Source organism: Cololabis saira, chromosome 1 (assembly GCF_033807715.1).
Source record: "Cololabis saira isolate AMF1-May2022 chromosome 1, fColSai1.1, whole genome shotgun sequence".
NCBI classification, from domain to species: Eukaryota; Metazoa; Chordata; class Actinopteri; order Beloniformes; family Belonidae; genus Cololabis; species Cololabis saira.
In genome coordinates, this window is record NC_084587.1 from 20,255,011 (window position 1) to 20,270,591 (window position 15,581).

A 15,581-nucleotide genomic window follows, 5' to 3' on the forward strand; every position below is an offset into this window, starting at 1 on the left:
TTTGATAAACAATGTGTCACGACATCTTTATTTGTGTAACTTACTTTGTCTATTGTAGGTAAAAATAATTAATTAAGCATATTTTACATTCAACAATCATACAGACGTTGACAAAACTAAGGGTTAAGAGAAATTCGAAGAAATTAGTTGCGGTCACATGCTTTTTTGCCAATTATGTAACATGCACAGGCTCCCTGCTGCGTCTAGAACGCACCAAGGCTACAAGGCCAGATTTTCTGTATCCGGGGAGAACTAAAATTACGTGTTTTGATTCATAGCCACCTAATTGAGAAGATTAGATTACATAATTGTGAGGCACTTAAATCATGTCTCAGATCTGGACCATCGGTGTTCTGAAAAATTGGAAAGTGGATTTAAGAAATGTACAAGTTACTGAGGTGTTGTTAGTTGCAAGTTTATGAAGTCAGAGATTTGTGTGTTTCTAAAAAAATAATTTTACTTTTTTTAGTCAGATTTGTGTCAAATGTGGGTTAATGTAATTATAAATTTGGTGTTTTCTTTTAAATTTGTATTTTTATATGAAGTTTCTTCTTGTGACGTATAACTTCAAATACGTAATGTCCAAGAGCCAATTTGTCGCGGGTCCCAATTATCCGCCCGTTGTAGCAAAATATTTTTATCATAAACGCCCATCCCAAATAAAGGCCGGGTCAAACATTGATTTTCTGCTTGCCGAAAAAATATTCTACCATATACAAATATAGCTTACTTTAACACAAACAAATAACCTGAAATTAATTGAAAAGTGTGTGACTATTTATTTAGTTTTAGAGTGACCTCACTGTTGACGTGTATGAAGTTGAGTGGCTTGTGTATCAAAGAGTGTTGTGAATTGTTTTATTAAAAGGGATTGAAACAGATAATTCATGTTTACTTAAAGCTGTAAGTTAAAATGTGTAAGATGCACTATTTACATTATTTACAGTATTTACAGTTTATTTACAGTTAAACTATTTACAGTAAAGTGAACATGTCCTGATAAACATTAAATGGTCAATATTCATATGTTAGTATGGAGATTGTACTGAAAATACCCTATTTCCGGGTTACAAAGGGAAATGGTTTTATTTTGAAGTCTCCAGGAAATGATCAAATGTGTGTTCATCGCTAGCTTTAGACAAGAAGTGCATGCTCAAGATGTCGAGGCAAGATCTGCTGTTTTCTCCCCTGTTTTGTAAGCTGCAGCTTGTTTGAGGAGAATAAGTGTTCCGTTTTAAAGACACACGTCTGGTTATTGAGAAGAAGCTTCCGCTCCACAACAAAAAGAAAGGAACGCATTCCAGCACCATGGCCAGCATCACGGCTTCTAACAAGAAATATCATGTTCAATTTAAAGCTAGGGTCTACGATCTTGAGTTTAAAAAAAAAAAAGACACCTACTCCCCACACAAACTCCCTCCCCCCTGTGCTCTGCCTCATAATAAAGCTCCCGCCTCCGACACACCCCCTCTGGTACGGTAGCCAGCAGGACCAAAAACAAGCGGCGCCTTTGCCGATGCACCGCTTCGGCAAATACTTTCTCTCAAATGTCCTTGGTGTTGCCGTACTTTGGGAGGCGGGGAGTAGGTGAGGACTGTCCAATCACTGACATTTAAGCAGATTGACCAATAGGCGCCGTTCGGGCCGAATGGCGCCTATTGGTTGATTTCTTTGCAGGATTACAGCAGATAGAACAAATATTTTCTTTTGGTTCTTTTTGCTAATCATATTTCATAGGTAACACTATTGGGCCATAACAACCTTATAAATGAATTTGATAAAAATGAAGAATATGTAAAATCGCAGACCCTAGCTTTAAGTTAAATGTAGTTCGATATGCAGAGCACAATCGCGGAGAAGCAGTGACCACAGAATTCAGGGAAAGAGTTAGAGAGTGAAAAAAAAATCCAAGTGTTGGCCACGGAAAACAGCGAGCGCGTGAGTTTGCATGGTGGAGGGAGAAAAAAGCTAGAGGTTAAAGTCGTAGCTTGGATACTTCACAAGCGTGCCAGACACTAGCGTGTGTCGAGGACGATGATATGAATAATGGGAAAAGAGTTGTATCAGACCTCCAGAGCTTGGCCTTTGTTGCGGTGCTGATGCGGCACCTGTACGCGTCCCACACGAGGAATCGGTCCCCAAGGTTACATTTTTCCACCACTCATTGCAGCCAGTGTGCTGTCAGCGCATTATTCATCCACCTGTTTTGGGTGACGCGACACACAATTAATAAAGGCAGGTCCCAAACAAACGCAGGTCCCTAATAAACGCCTGTTGATTTGAGCGATTTAAGTAAACAAATGACTGGCTTTTTTGGTGTTTTTCAGTAAATTTGCAAGTTTAAAAAAAAACAAAAAAAAAACAACTTTATAAAGTATTTGAATTATAAAATACAGGCTGAGCCCAGTGCACTCAAATGCCGCACTGGTTAGCTGAGCATCAGCTTGTTAAGGGTCTTGCGCAGTAAAAGCTTGCCCATAGCTCGTTCCAGAGTGACTCCTGCCAAATGTTGTTTTTGTAGCAACAACTGACATGAGCATAATTGGACAGATTCAATCAGAGTTTGTAATGCAACATTAGTTAGCATGAAAGGTTAGCATGAGCTAGCCAGACAAGCTAAAACAATATCTTGTGATAATGTGGTAGCTGAAGAGTGCTGTTGCCCATTTTTGGATTAACCTGACCAACGTGGTGCCAACTAGAGGCCTAAAAAGGCTTCAAACGGACTCCTCACAAAACCTGTGGATGATGTGACAGAAAGTTTCGGCAGTTGTTTTCAAAGTCCGACATCTATGAGGTCAAAGGCATTAGTCATGTTGCATGGATGTCACATGTCACAAGAGCTAGTGTCAAAAGCAACCACATATTACATGTTACTGTCATGTTAAAAGACGAGATAAAACTGCATTTGTGAAGTCTGATGTTTAGATCTCTTTTCAGATATTTATGAGAGGATATATTCTTTTGGTTAATTTTTGTGTAACTGTGAAGCTGCGTTATTAAGAACCATTCCTAAATGAACCTCGCTGACCTAAATAAAATACTACCTGATCAAATTTGACACAGACTGTGCCAATAACTTGCTAAAACCAGGGACAACGCTTTCCCTTTCCCCTTTTTAACTATGCATGGACATTAGATAAATCAGAACTGTGAAAAGGACCAATCCAAATAAGAGTAATAAAACCACGAGTGAATACGTTGTTTTTATTGATTTCCACACAAACATTACCCGCCACTGTTTATGTTATGTTTATGTAATAATTCCTGTTTAAAAAAAAAAGAAATTGTATTGTTTTATTACATTCTGTATATACTAAAAACAAATACAAGAGCATATATTATTGATTGATTATATTGAACAGGTGTCATTTATCAATGTGTGTGTGTGTGTGTGTGTGCGTGCGTGCGTGCATGCGTGCGTGTGTGTGCGTGCGCATGCATGCGTTGCTATAAGAAGTAGTGTATCATGCTATAGTTATTTAATAAAATCAGCTAAAATTTGTCACCATCATACTGAATCAAGAAAGATATTGTGAATAAAAAGTGTTATATTGCATGTTTAGAGAAGATTTGTCTCTTGCGTTTTACATTTGTTTCTTCTCTTGTTTACAGAAGGCCTCACAACCAGTAATCTGTTGCATTAATGGATAACTTCCTTAAATATTCAAATAGCGACACTGTTTTCCACCTTCTCTGGATCCATGTATGTGTAAGGCACTTCCAGATTCTCATTCCTGGCTTTGATGGCTTCACTCAGCAGTTCAAGCTCTTTTTGGAAGTCCTGTATCACCTTACAGGGAGTCTCCTCACTGAAGTGTTCCTCAAGGTACTGGCCAAGAGGGACCTAATGAGACACATTTCCTTTCTCTTAACATATAAACACTTGACATAGGATTGAAAAAATAAGCTCTGAAATTACTTTTCTTTTAAATTTACTGACTAAATTTACTATGATATCAGTATTTGATACAGAATGATCATAAATGTAATGGCATTTGCTCTGAACTCTTGCCTACTTACAAAGTCACTGGACTGTTTGCTGAGGAGCCACATGGTGGCCATGCCTCGAACTGTTGTGTTGACGTCAGGAAATGTCGCCAGCATCGTGGCCTCACTCGCTGTCCCCTTCTTGGTTGGTGGAGGAAGTTGAAGAGAGATGGGATTGTTTGGCATCCAGCCACCGTAGTCATACTGCAGAGAGCAGATAAGTGATAAAGTCTTGTGTTACTGAATCTGGTTATCATACTACCAAAAAGGTGGCACATTTAACATTGAAGCAGCTTCTCGTCTCTAGGGATGCAAGCATCCTGGTCAGTCACTCCACTACTGCAGGTTTTAATATTGAGGTGACTAATGAGCTGCTTGCAACTAATTCTGCAAATGGTGAATTTGCATGTAATAATATTGTCTGGATTCGTACAGGATGAATTCAGACAATAATAATAAACTGATTTAGCTAATTGCAACAAAAATGAATTCAAACGAGTTCATTTAGCCATGATATTTCGTACCAGAGTAAAAATAGTTTAGAATTTTTATTTCATTTAACCATTTGCATATTTTAGTTTAGTTTTAGTTAGTTTAACAAGATCAACAGTAGCTTTAGTTTTGAAAAATATGGTTATTTTTCTAAACTAAAGCTATTTCCTTTAGGCAGAAAAAATGAAGAATAAATAAGTCTTTAAACAGTGCCATATAGTACAAAATAACATTTTTTCTTTCCTTTGAATAATTAGCATGAGAAAATATTAGAAAAATTAAGTACCAAACATTAATGAATTGACTAACTATTTGGTTTCAGTTAGTTTTGCATAGTTAATTTTAGTATTCATTTAGTTTTTGTTTTATCAAAATTTTTAGTTTTAGTTTTTATTTCAGTTAACTGGATATTTTTTTCATCATTAGTTTCAGTTATATCTTAAGTTTTCGTGAACTATAATAACTCTTTTAACGACTAACTAGTTAATCCTTTTCATTTTCAGGAATTAATAAAGTATTTTGATTGAATTGAATTGAACTGGTAAATCCAGATCAGAGAAACTACATGGGCATACCTACTAAAAATAAGCCTTTCCAATGTATACATTCAAATTTCTGCTCAATACCGACTTTTTAATGTCTTTGACTAAAAGCCCCACAAACTGCAAATTCATCCATTCACCAGCCACTCTTTACCTGTCCAGAGTTAACAGCAGCGTGCTGGGCTGAGCCAGTGAAAATCACCATGGTAACAAAATTGACCAGCTCAGCCAAAGTTGTAAATCTCTGTGGAATTCCTGATAAGTAAAAGGAATCGACTTAAGAACAACATTGAATTAATTAAATCAAAATTAAACTGATACTTGCATCATCAAATGTCTATTTTTCTCAAAATAAGCCATTATCTACATAAACTGTACTTTTATTATTTTTTTTCATTTACGTACCTGTGGATGCTTGGGAAAGGAATCCGTGCTCAAAAATGTCCAAAATCCACTTCTGGACTTCAGAGTCTTGCTGAACATGAGAATCATTCTGGTAGTAGTGCCCGAGGATTCCGTCCACAAACCTTACCAAAAAAGATGGGATAACATTCTGTAAAACATGCACTGTACACACAGGAGACTATAGGATTTAAAATCATATAGAGTTTTCAATATATTTTTCAATCCCTTTTTCCCAGTTCTTTAAAGGAATTTGTTCTCATCTGTAAACCCAGTGCACACTGGTTCACACAGATGTTGTTTGAGCAGCTGGATGATTCAGTCTGTCATCGTGAGTAGGGTGAAAATCAAACTGGGACAGCCCGGAGTACCTGTGGATGATCGCCCAAACCCTGAGTCCATCATCTCTGTAGTAGTAGTTTGGTACGTCCTGGAGCCCACGCTCGGCAATGTCATCAGGTATACACAGGGAGGTGTATGTCATTGAGGACAATGATCTCTTCAGGATTGTGATCATGCCCTCTCCACCAGAGGATACAAACTAGGGAAAAGTAAAAATCATAGCATAAGACAAATACACCCCATTGACGTTCTGCGTGTGTTAGTGGCAGTAATAGTGTGTTTTCATACCTGGGTGAAAACACCATCCTTAGATATTAGTGTCTTCCGTGCCAAGAAGTTGATATGCAGCGTGTAGCGAGTGTGAGGTATGAGAAGCTGATTGGAGAGAAGACTCGATTAGCAACAATGACTTCTTCTTTGGGTCCACACAGTAACACAATCACCAGTTCAGATTAAATGAAGCAACTTGTAACAAGGTCAGTAATGTTGCTACACACACACAAATAAAAACATCAAGGTTCATCATCTTCCCTTACTTTGTACAGAGGATGCACCATGGGTACATTACGAAGCAGAGACACTGCAAAAACTTCGGCCATCAGGTGAGTACGCAGCAGGTGACCATTGAGCTGATGCTCGTTGAAATCCGCACTTCTCACAAAAATCTTTGCCATCAGCCAGTCGTACTCAGAATCCGTGGGCAGGAAGATGGGGTTGTCCTCTGATGGTTTCTGTTTCAGCTACAGAACAAGGAGAGAGCATGAGGGTCACTCATGGCATTTTATTACAAGCAGAGGTCAATAATCATCAAGGCTCCTGTTACTTTAGTGGTACTGGATTTTTAAATAATAATAATAATAATTCATTTTATTTAATGGGCACCTTTCTAGACACTCTAGGTCCCAGAACAACATTAAAAGAGCAATCAGTCTGTCAAATACAAAAAAAGCAAAAAAAAACTATAAAACAATGAGAAGGGTTGTAATACTGTTATCAGTGATGCAACAAGTTCATACGCAGAAGGCCTATCTAAAGAGGCCTTGAATCATGATTTAAAAATGGCAGTAGAAGTGGTGTGTGAGGAGAATGATCTTGTAGATGATGGGATGTTGGATGGGGAGCCAGTGAAGATACTGCAGAGTTTTATATGACTATTAGAGGGATTTCTAGTAATGACACGATCAGCAGTGTTTTGAACCAGTTGCAGTTTACAGATGGAATTGGTAGGCAAACCAAAGAGGAGAGAATTACAATAATCTAAATGGGATATAACCAGGATGTGAACCAGAATTTCAGCAGTGGAGGAGGAGAGTGACGGTGCAGGCGAGAAATATTACGTAACTGAAAGTAAGCTGACCGAGTGACATTACTGATATGGGACTTGAGAGAGAGGGTGTTGTCCAGAATGACACCCAGACTCTTAACCTGGGGAGAGGGGGAAACTGATGCATTGTCAGTGGAGATGGGAAGAAATTATTTACTTCAGAGAAGATGGAATTCGGGGCCATGAGGATCACTGTTAATCACTTTTGAGCTTGAGAAAGTTCGGGGAGAATCAGTGAAGTGGGGTTGGGTTTAGTGGACAGGTAGAGCCGGATGTCGTCTGCATAGCAATGGAACTTGATGTTGTATATATTGAAGAAGTAGATAAGATAAGATAAGATAAGATAAGATAAGATAGTCCTTTATTGATCCCCAGAGGGGAAATTCGGGTGTCACAGCAGCTCAAAGTCAGATACGAGTTCAGGGCAACATGAATTCAGACTAAATAAACGGTAAAGATAAATCATAAGTATGAAAAATAAAAAATAGAAAAATACAGTAAAATAGAAAACTGAATAAGTGTACTTATAAGTGGCCAAGAGGGAGATGATAGATGATGAACAAGAGGGGGCAGGTACACAAGACGAGAGGGGGACAGAATTAGAACTGAATATTTTAAGTTGAACAAACTGACAATGGCAGAGATATGTTTTGATAAAAAAAGTTGAGGGGTGTTAGTTTAAGTTTGTTTGTTCAGAAACCCCTCTGATCCGCCATGAGGATGCTGCTACAAAATGTATATCCTTTGAGGCGTAAATCAATGACCATTATCAAAATTGAATTTCAGTGCAACCTGTATTTGAGTTCTTATCTCACCTGAATAGCAATTGGCATCATCTCATCATCTGCAGTTTTGTGGAGCAAAACCAGTGGAGCCATCAAGTACTGCTTCTTCCCATTGATGGTGCTGGTCTGCACTCCATCCATAGTTTTGTAGTCACACAGGAATATGTTGCCTTTCTGTTTGAATTTTTATATAAACATTAGAAGTGATTTGTCTCACATATTTACACTCCACCATATTTCAGTTAACTTACCCTCATTTCATAGTCCAAGTTATGCTCATGGTGGGGGAAGACCATATTGTCAGTGACGGGAAAGTTAGAGGGCAGGGATGAAATGCGTCGGATCAATGTGGGGTTGGCACCATTTAAAAACTGGTAGCCAAAGAAAGAATCCTCTTTCCAATGTTTTTGGACATAGTCTGCAAAAAGAACAAAATTTGACTTAATTTCCTTTAAACAGAATTTCTCTATATAGTTATTCCAAATCTAATTGTTACTAAATGTTAGAAATATGGAAAATTAATAGATCCATCCATCCATCCATCGTCCGCCGCTTTATCCGTTCCCGGGTCGCGGGGGCAGCAGCCTCAGCAGAGATGCCCAGACTTCCTTCACCCCAGACACTTCCTCCAGCTCCTCCGGGGGGAGTCCGAGGCGTTCCCAGGCCAGCCGAGAGACATAGTCTCTCCAGCGTGTCCTGGGTCTTCCCCGGGGTCTCCTCCCGGTGGGACATGCCTGGAACACCTCCCTAGGGAGGCGTCCAGGAGGCATCCGGTACAGATGCCCAAGCCACCTCAGTTGACTCCTCTCAATGTGAAGGAGCAGCGGCTCGACTCCGAGCTCCTCCCGGGTAACCGAACTCCTCACCCTATCTCTAAGGGAGCGTCCAGCCACCCTGCGGAGGAAACTCATCTCGGCCGCTTGTATCCGCGATCTTGTCCTTTCGGTCACTACCCAAAGTTCATGACCATAGGTGAGGGTAGGTGCGTAGATTGACCGGTAAATCGAGAGCTTGGCCTTTCGACTCAGCTCCCTCTTCACCACGACGGTCCGGTACATCGACCGCATAACTGCGGACGCTGCACCGATCCGCCTGTCAATCTCACGCTCCATCGTTCCCTCACTCGTGAACAAGATCCCGAGATACTTGAACTCCTCCACCTGAGGCAGGACTTCTCCACCCACCCGGAGAAGGCACGCCACCCTTTCCGGGTGGAGAACCATGGCCTCGGTCTTGGAGGTGCTGATTCTCATCCCTGCCGCGTCGCACTCGGCCTCAAACCGCCCCAGCACATGCTGAAGGTCCCGGTCCGATGAAGCCAACAGGACAACATCATCTGCAAAAAGCAGAGATGAAATCCTGAGGTTCCCAAACCGGAACCCCTCCGGCCCCTGGCTGCGCCTAGAAATCCTGTCCATAAAAATTATGAACAGGACCGGTGACAAAGGGCAGCCCTGCCGGAGTCCAACATGCACCGGGAACAAGTCTGACTTACTGCCGGCAATGCGAACCAGACTCCTACTCCGATCATACAGAGACCGGACAGCCCTTAATAGAGGGCCCCGGACTCCATACTCACTGAGCACCCCCCACAGGATGGCACGAGGGACACGGTCAAATGCCTTCTCCAGATCCACAAAGCACATGTAGACTGGTTGGGCAAATTCCCATGAACCCTCGAGCACCCTGCAGAGGGTGGAAAATTAAGTACATTGTAATTAAATAGGAATCTAGGTAGTTTATCATTCAACTTTTTTTTATACTGAACTGGTTTAAATGTCTTCCCTTATTGTTTGAAGTACCTTCAGATGAAAATTGTTCATCGGTATTGTACAAATGAACTGAATTGGAACTAGAACTGAACTGGTCTTGAATTGGAACCGAATTTAAATTAAACTGAACTTTCATTGCAAGTGAATTGAATATTAATTGAAATTGAATCAATATTGAATTGGAATTGAAGTGAAGTTCAATTGGAACTGGTAATGAAAGGAAAAGTCAAATTGAAATAGAACTTATTTTGGGTCCGAAAATTAATTGTCATAAAAATGTAATTGGTACTGAATTCAAAGTGGGATTGAATCACAACAGAACTGAATCAAAAATAAAAACTAATGGACGTCTTCAACGTGAAAAATGTGAAGGACCCCACTTTGTCTCCACACACTTTTCTTTTACTTACAGTACAGCGTACCAGTTTACATCTCAAAGAAATGGTGTTCATAATTTTGAAACAATTAGCTCCTTCTATATGGAGATTCAAGTTTCTGCTTACTTTCTGTATGATAAACCCAAATCCTTATTAGGGTTATTAGCACTAGTAGCACAATAAAAAGTATGTGTGATACAAAGTAATTAAATGGCCTGTAGTGGTGGCAAACTACTACTACCTGCTATGTTGGTGTGTTTACAGCAAAACACTCCAGTGACATCATCAATACTTGTCCAGTTCTCCTTATAGTCAGATAGTCCTTTCAGCTTTAACTCTATCAGTCTGAATAAAAGGAATAAAAAACAATATTAGTGCTGAACCTTGAATAGTTTTGATAGATTAGTAACAAAGTTCAATAACACAATAACACAAAGATGTTACGTTGTGGTTGTGGAGAAGTTAAACTCCAAGTTCTTGGTGAAGGAGAACTGGACTTCGTAAGGCAGTGAACCAAGTTCATCTGCCTTTAGGCAGTGGGGTATTCCCTCGTTGTACACGTCCCAGCTGGGAAAAAAATAGAGAATGTATGTCCAGCTTTACTTTAAAATAAAATACACTTGAATTTTGCTTTATTATTATCGGTACACAATCACACACCTGGACTAAATCTGCTTGTCACCTTGCACTCTGACTGTTGCCACAGCACCTTACCTATTTATTTACCTTGGTTTTTTTCAGGTGTTCTCGTTTCATTCTGTTTTTTATATCTTATTTACGTGTTTTCTTTTCCACCTCAGTATTTTATTCTATTGTACTCTTTTTATCTATCTGTCTGTCTGTCTGTCTGTCTGTCCATCCGTCCGTCTACTTCTACTACTTCTATCTACTTCATAGATCCTGGTAAATGTAACAATGTTGCATTGTGGTTAATCAGGATAGCTACTCAATAAAATAGTTGAAACAAAATAATTTCAAACCTTGGGTGTTATTGTAGAAGTATATTTGTCATTTTTTTCCTTTATGTAATGTTTTACTTAGTTCTGTTTTTCTTTTTACAATTATTCAGTGTATGTATGTATACTGAGGTTGTAGATGTACATATGACCAATTATGATAATTTTCACTGTAAAGAGTTAATTATATTAAGTGTAATTGGGATATACTCAGTATATACTCTTTACTGTTTAGATGCGTAACACTGAAATGTGTAAAAGCTCTGAGTGCTCACCAGTAATCTTCCTCTCGCTGTTTCAGCTCCAGTTGCCGAGCGTGTCGGCCAAGATGATGGTTGTCATCAAAGACTCTCAGAGCTGGTAAAAAGACAAACGGAAAAGTTTTGACTGCTGATCATTTTAAAAATGTAGTGTTTTTGGATGAATGTGTTGCCCTAATCTTGTACACGGAATCAATTTTTTTATGATGCACAGAGAATGTTTCCACAAACCTATTGCCTCTCTGAATTGTTGTACTTTGTCATCACAGACCCAGCGGTAGATTGGAAACATGTAGGTGCATCCCTCTGGAGATTTCACCTCTACTTTGGAAGGGAACCAATCGTCTTGGGGGAACAACGGGAGAGCCTGTTTGTCTATTTCTATCAACAGCAGTTTTCCGATGGAAGTGGGGCACCACACGGTAAAATATGAAACCTAAAACCATGATAGAATATTTTAAAACATTACCAGACAGTAAGGGTGCTTGACCATCAAGATCTGGGGCCTCATTTAGAAAAGAGTGCGTAGGATTCATACTAAAAGTGTACGTGCGCTGAAAAGCCGAAAATGGTGTGAGCACAAAAAAATCCTGATTTATAAAACTGTGTGCACGCACATCTGCATGCAATGTTCCCTTTATAAATCACAGTCCTGCTGGAAGGTTGCACACGTGAATTCGCCTCATATCCCGCCCTCTACACACCCATTTCGTACCATGTATGGTCAATGCAAAGCACTTCATGACTGTATTTGCATATGAATGAGCCTGCTGATCATGCGCAGCGCCTGCCTGCAGTCTGTTTCGGCTGGATGAATGAGATGTGTCGAGCCACCGTGATACTAAATTTCACAGAGACTGAGATTGAGATGTTGTGGATGAGGTGGAGGCCAGGAAAACATTATTTGGTGGTCACAGTAGTGGCATCACTAACAAAAATAAAGCGAGTGAGTGGCAGCACGTAGTTGCTGCGCTAAACGCCGTGAGTGCCACGGACAGATCTGTGGCAGAAATAAAAAAGAAGTGGTGCGATCGGAAGTTGGAGGCCAAGAGGAGAGTGGCCGGCACTTATTTGTTATGTCCTCAGTCACTCTACAGTTGTCGCGGTTGGTGGAGAGGAGGTTCCCGGCTCGGCGTGTCCTGCACCGCGGCTGCAGCACCAGCAAAACCAGAGCAATCCAAGCGCATGGCGAACCTGGAAGTGGCCGTGTCCTGACTGACGCTGTGCTTCAAACACAGAGGGACACGATCAGCTAGTGGCGGAGCACAGAGGGGGCGAAGCATTCTCAATGGGTCCTTATGACAGTCATTTTAACGTTCAACAACACCTCATCCTACCCATCAAACATAATTTATTCTCACTTTTATTGAGCCAAGCAAGCCTATTGGCATATTCTGCAGAAAGCAGAGTAAAGTCACAAACTTGTTCAGAAGAACACACACACACATAGACCTAACAGCTGTCAATCACATGGCGCTGAAAACTCAGATAGTCACGGACTGACTCAGTTCCATCTTTGATACAGCTTAAATACACAAAAAAAAAAACATAACTGGTCTAAAATTACACAATCTATTTAGATAGATATAGACACAGCAGGTGGTCAAGGCTACCACAACATTCTGATAAAGAAATTATTCATGAAGGTTACACTGACTCACTAATGGCAGTTGACTCTTCCATAATCCTTGGCCCAAACAAAATAATCCAGGTAATGTGGAAAACAGGGTAACATTCAAAACTTTGTACATGCTTAGTCCTCTTTTAAAGTTTAGCCTCCTTCATGCCTCCTTCATGGCAGCAAATTTGCCGAGTCGGCAAATTGGCTGTAACTGTTAAGGCTGATTTATGGTTCTGCGTTAAGCTCAAGTTATGGTTCTGTGTCAAAACGACGCCGTGCCTACGGCGTGTGGTACGCGTCGACACGTACCACACGCCGTCACTGACGCCGTCACTGACGTGTACCTCCCGAAAATTGTAACTATGCGTCGAGGCGACGCAGACGAGAGGGCTGTGATTGGTTTGCTTGGTAGCAATGCATTTCCGCTTTCCGGTTTGAAGCAGTCGTGAACTTTCTGCGCTCTTTTCTTCGTGTATGTGTGATTTTTTTTGTTTTGTTTTTTTTTTGCACAATAGTTGTCCTTATGTCTTTGATTCACTGTGACCGGAAATAGTCGGATAAACCATTCAGGAAAAGATTGCGAATTAGCGGTCACAGGGCGTACTGCACGGCAGAGAAATGGAGTGACAGAGAAGTCTGAAGGGTTCCCGACAGCGTCACAGCGACGGCCTGTGCTCTGCGTTGGTTTGACGCAGAACCATAATTCAAGCTTTACAGCCAATCAGGTTGGTTTCACAGCCCTGATGCGTTCAGGACAGAAGTAAGAATTAGCCTACACTGTCCGCACAATGCACATTTTATCGTAATTATAGCCTACAATTTACGATTATATATGAACGTATCACAATGATAGGGCCCTATGAGCTTGTGGGCCCCGTGGCGACCGCCCCCTCGTCCCCACTCTGGCTCCGCTACAGCGATCAGCACTAATATAAGTTTAATATGGGATGACATTAAAAGTATGACATGAATCTGGCTTAATTTCACCACCTCACCGTCTGCGTCGCCAGTTCTCCATATCTTCAAAATGTTTGTTCGCTAGGATCAAAGTTTGCGTATAGGTACATTTTCCCGTTAGGTTTTTTTTTTTTAAATCCCAACCTTTGCATAGAAGGTGGCGTGCGCATCTTTCAAGCCCTGTTTTGTGCACACGCAAGCTTTATAAATGAGGCCCCTGGTCAGTAAGTGTAACATGATCACGCAATTTTAAAAGCTTCATGGTATTATGTTTTTTACTTAGTCATCTTCTTGACAACCTTTCAGAGCATTATATCTGTTTTTTATACATCTATGGTTTCAAAAGGAAGCCTGTAAATACAAATGAACACAGAAAATAATTTTCCAGACTCACTGCTCCCCTGGTGAATAGGAACATCCCTTTTTTGCTCACGAGCCGTGTGCGTTCACTTTCACCTTCTGTCCCCACCAGTTTAATGAAGACATTGTTGAATGTGGTGGCAGCTACACGGTTGTCCGTGAAAACAGCCACTTCATATTCAGCCATTTCCACACTAGAAAGTACAACAAATCCTGAAGGAGAAAGAGCGACAAAATGTTTAGTAATGATCATGTTAGCCATTCTGTGGATGGACCTGGGTGTTCCAGTCTCACCTCTGCTGATGTAAGTAAGACGTTCCTCTGAAGACCTCAAGCCTGGTTTGAACTTGTCATTTCTGATTTGTCTTTAAATATATAGGGTCTAGTAGGAGTGTCTTGGACACTGACAGATTGGTATTTTCCCAGTATTGGAGGGGACACGACTCCCCCAAAGAATGCGTGGTTACGCCCATGCTTGTCAGCATCAGCTGGAAATTGCACATTACATTACATCACATTACATGAAGAAACGCAAATGCTTACAACACATCTAACCATGGTGTAGCACGTCTCGCTGCTACGGGGTCACAGAAAGGACAGCGGACACAGGGATTTATGCAGAAAACGTTTTTAATCTCGTTCAGAGGCACACGTACACCAGCACCTTCAGCAGAGCTGCTCTGCTTCTGTCCTCTTCCGTCTCCAGGGCCCGCACCCTACTGAAATACACAGAGTGATTAGACACACCTGTGCACCATCAGCTGTTCCAGCCGCGTCACCTGTGCGCAACTCCCCCGCACTCCCTCTCTCCCCTGCAGACCATGCCCCAATCCTGCGCCCTGCCACACGTAGCCTATTCTTTTTTTTTTCCCCAATTGCATGATTAGGAGCTCCAGGTGTTTTAACACATTTAGAGTCATCTTCTTCTTCAGAGTTTTTTAAGTCATACAAGTAAATTGTCTACTCAGTCATCACTTCTCATAGATGCACTTGTTTTCCCATGAACTACATGAAGAAATTGCCCATGACCTGCTGTCAATGATTTCTCAACAGTGAAAGAGATACATCTATTGTATATGTCTATGTGTCTAATAGACTTATTGCACATTGGCCTAGTACTACTACTACTACTACTACTACTACTACTACTACTACTGTCATTTAGCAAATGCTTTTATCCAAAGTGACTTATATCTGAGAGAGCAATACAAGCAAGAAATCACATAGGAGGGTACAGCATAGATAGGTGCTGATCAGACTGCTGCTAGACAAAGATTCCTAGCAGAATACATGGGCACAAGTGTGATGGAATCCAACGCTTATCTGAGGAGGGGTGGACTGGCTGGGCAGACAGTAAGCTCAGTCTTGGACAGATTTAGCTGAAAGTGGTGGTCTTACATC

At 40.8% G+C, this 15,581-nt stretch overlaps 1 protein-coding gene across 1 annotated transcript; it reads right to left on the reverse strand.

The window, feature by feature from the left end:
• Nucleotides 1–3,221: 3,221 nt before the first annotated feature.
• Nucleotides 3,222–14,382, reverse strand: LOC133451467 (polyunsaturated fatty acid lipoxygenase ALOX15B-like). Its single transcript, XM_061730526.1, has 14 exons — nt 14,215–14,382; nt 11,474–11,678; nt 11,258–11,339; nt 10,471–10,593; nt 10,268–10,371; nt 8,129–8,295; nt 7,908–8,051; nt 6,305–6,508; nt 6,057–6,143; nt 5,798–5,967; nt 5,430–5,551; nt 5,179–5,279; nt 4,024–4,194; nt 3,222–3,847 (listed from the first exon to the last, which is right to left on the reverse strand). Exons 1-14 carry the CDS (start codon nt 14,365–14,367, stop codon nt 3,668–3,670), a joined length of 2,013 nt encoding a protein of 670 aa, XP_061586510.1. The 5' UTR covers nt 14,368–14,382; the 3' UTR covers nt 3,222–3,667.
• Nucleotides 14,383–15,581: the final 1,199 nt, after the last annotated feature.